At 42.6% G+C, this 1,565-nt stretch overlaps 1 protein-coding gene across 1 annotated transcript in view; it reads left to right on the top strand.

Annotated features, from left to right (window-relative positions):
• Nucleotides 1–1,565, top strand: part of LOC105168379 — a gene marked incomplete in the record, with an annotated part of 9,557 nt that overhangs the window by 1,195 nt on the left and 6,797 nt on the right. Inside the window, 3 exon segments of the mRNA XM_020695871.1 lie at nt 1–50; nt 441–561; nt 669–1,400. Coding sequence (XP_020551530.1) covers nt 1–50; nt 441–561; nt 669–1,400 — 903 coding nt within the window.

The following is a 1,565-nucleotide window of genomic DNA, read 5'->3' on the forward strand; positions in this document are numbered from 1 at the left end:
GAGAGTAGCGACCTGCTCAATGCGGAAGGAGATAAAAATGACTATGACTGGTCTGTTGTTCTTCTCTCCTCACGTATCTGTCCTTAATTTATGTCGTCTTTCTTTTGTTTTAAAAATTTTCGTGTATTTCAAATATGTGTTATTGTTGTATGTCTCAGTGAAGAACAGGAAACACTTCTGACTAATGTGCTTTTCAGGAATTAGTTAGGTTTTTGTATAAAATGGCTTATGTCTTTTGTTTGACTCCTTAATCTGATGATTCCCTGCAAAAAGTTGGAAATGCTAACACCGCTGAATTGGGAACAAAATGAAGAAACACTTACTAATAGGTCTGTTGCAGGTTTAAATGTGAAATAGGTATTGCTGTGTGGTTTCTAATTTTTGCCAAAGTTCATATTTTCTTTTGTGTTCTTCAGTAATATATGTAGCCTTAATTATAGGTTGATAACTCCTCCGGAGACTCCTCTTTTTCCTTCTTTGGATGATGTGGCACCACCAGTTAGTCTTGCACCTAGGGGCAGGCCCAGGAGTCAACCTGTATCAATCTCGAGATCATCCACAGTAAGATCTTAAATCTACAAGAAGCTGTAAGTTAGATATTATTCACTGTCCTTGTCCTTATTTGCTAATGTTGGGGCAAATGTTTTTGATCTTGTGTTCAACTTCAGATGGAAAAGGGTTATAGGACGGCAAGGGGTAGTGCTAGTCCCCATCGCCTTAGCCCATCTCCACGGTCCAGTAATAGCACATTGCAGTCAAGAACCAGACCGTTCTCTGCCATTCATTCAAGTCCACCTCCTACTTTGCGCCAATCTTCTCCGTCGAGGAGGCTGTCTCCACCACCAAGTAAACCAACACCTGCTCCAAGGTCTGGTACACCAACACCTAGGAGGATGAGCACGGGTTCAACTAGTGCTACTGCCCCATCAAGAGTGAGAGGTACCTCACCCGTCAAGACAAGTCGGGGCAACTCTGCTTCACCAAAAATCAGAGCATGGCAATCTAACATCCCTGGCTTTTCCTTAGAGGCACCTCCTAATCTCCGTACCTCACTGGCTGATAGGCCAGCATCCTACGTGAGAGGGTCCTCACCAGCATCCAGAAATGGATCGAGATCGGGCAGACAATCCATGTCTCCAACTGCTTCTAGAAGTGTCAGTTCTTCTCATAGTCATGAGAGGGACCAATTCAGTTCCTACAGCAAAGGTTCAGTTGCATCATCAGGTGATGATGATGTGGACTCGCTACAATCCAATCCTATCAGCAGCTCAGGCCGCTCGGTTCCAAGAAGCTTAGGTGCTTTCCCAAATAATAGAGCTACGGGCTTTTCCAAGAAACCAACTAAAGTTTTGTCGAGTTCTGCTCCCAAAAGATCCTTTGACTTGGCACTTCGACAAATGGTAGGCATCTTCTTGTATTCATTATACTGTTGGTTTCTTGATAGATATAATATTGGTGGCCTCTTATTCTAGCTTTTGTTATTGTTCATCTCCTTTCAAGTTTGAACATGTAGGTTTACTATGTTAAATAGTCTACCGCATCTATTAGTTGGAAAATTGTCAGAC

This window comes from Sesamum indicum, linkage group LG8 (genome assembly GCF_000512975.1).
Source record: "Sesamum indicum cultivar Zhongzhi No. 13 linkage group LG8, S_indicum_v1.0, whole genome shotgun sequence".
Taxonomy (NCBI): domain Eukaryota; kingdom Viridiplantae; phylum Streptophyta; class Magnoliopsida; order Lamiales; family Pedaliaceae; genus Sesamum; species Sesamum indicum.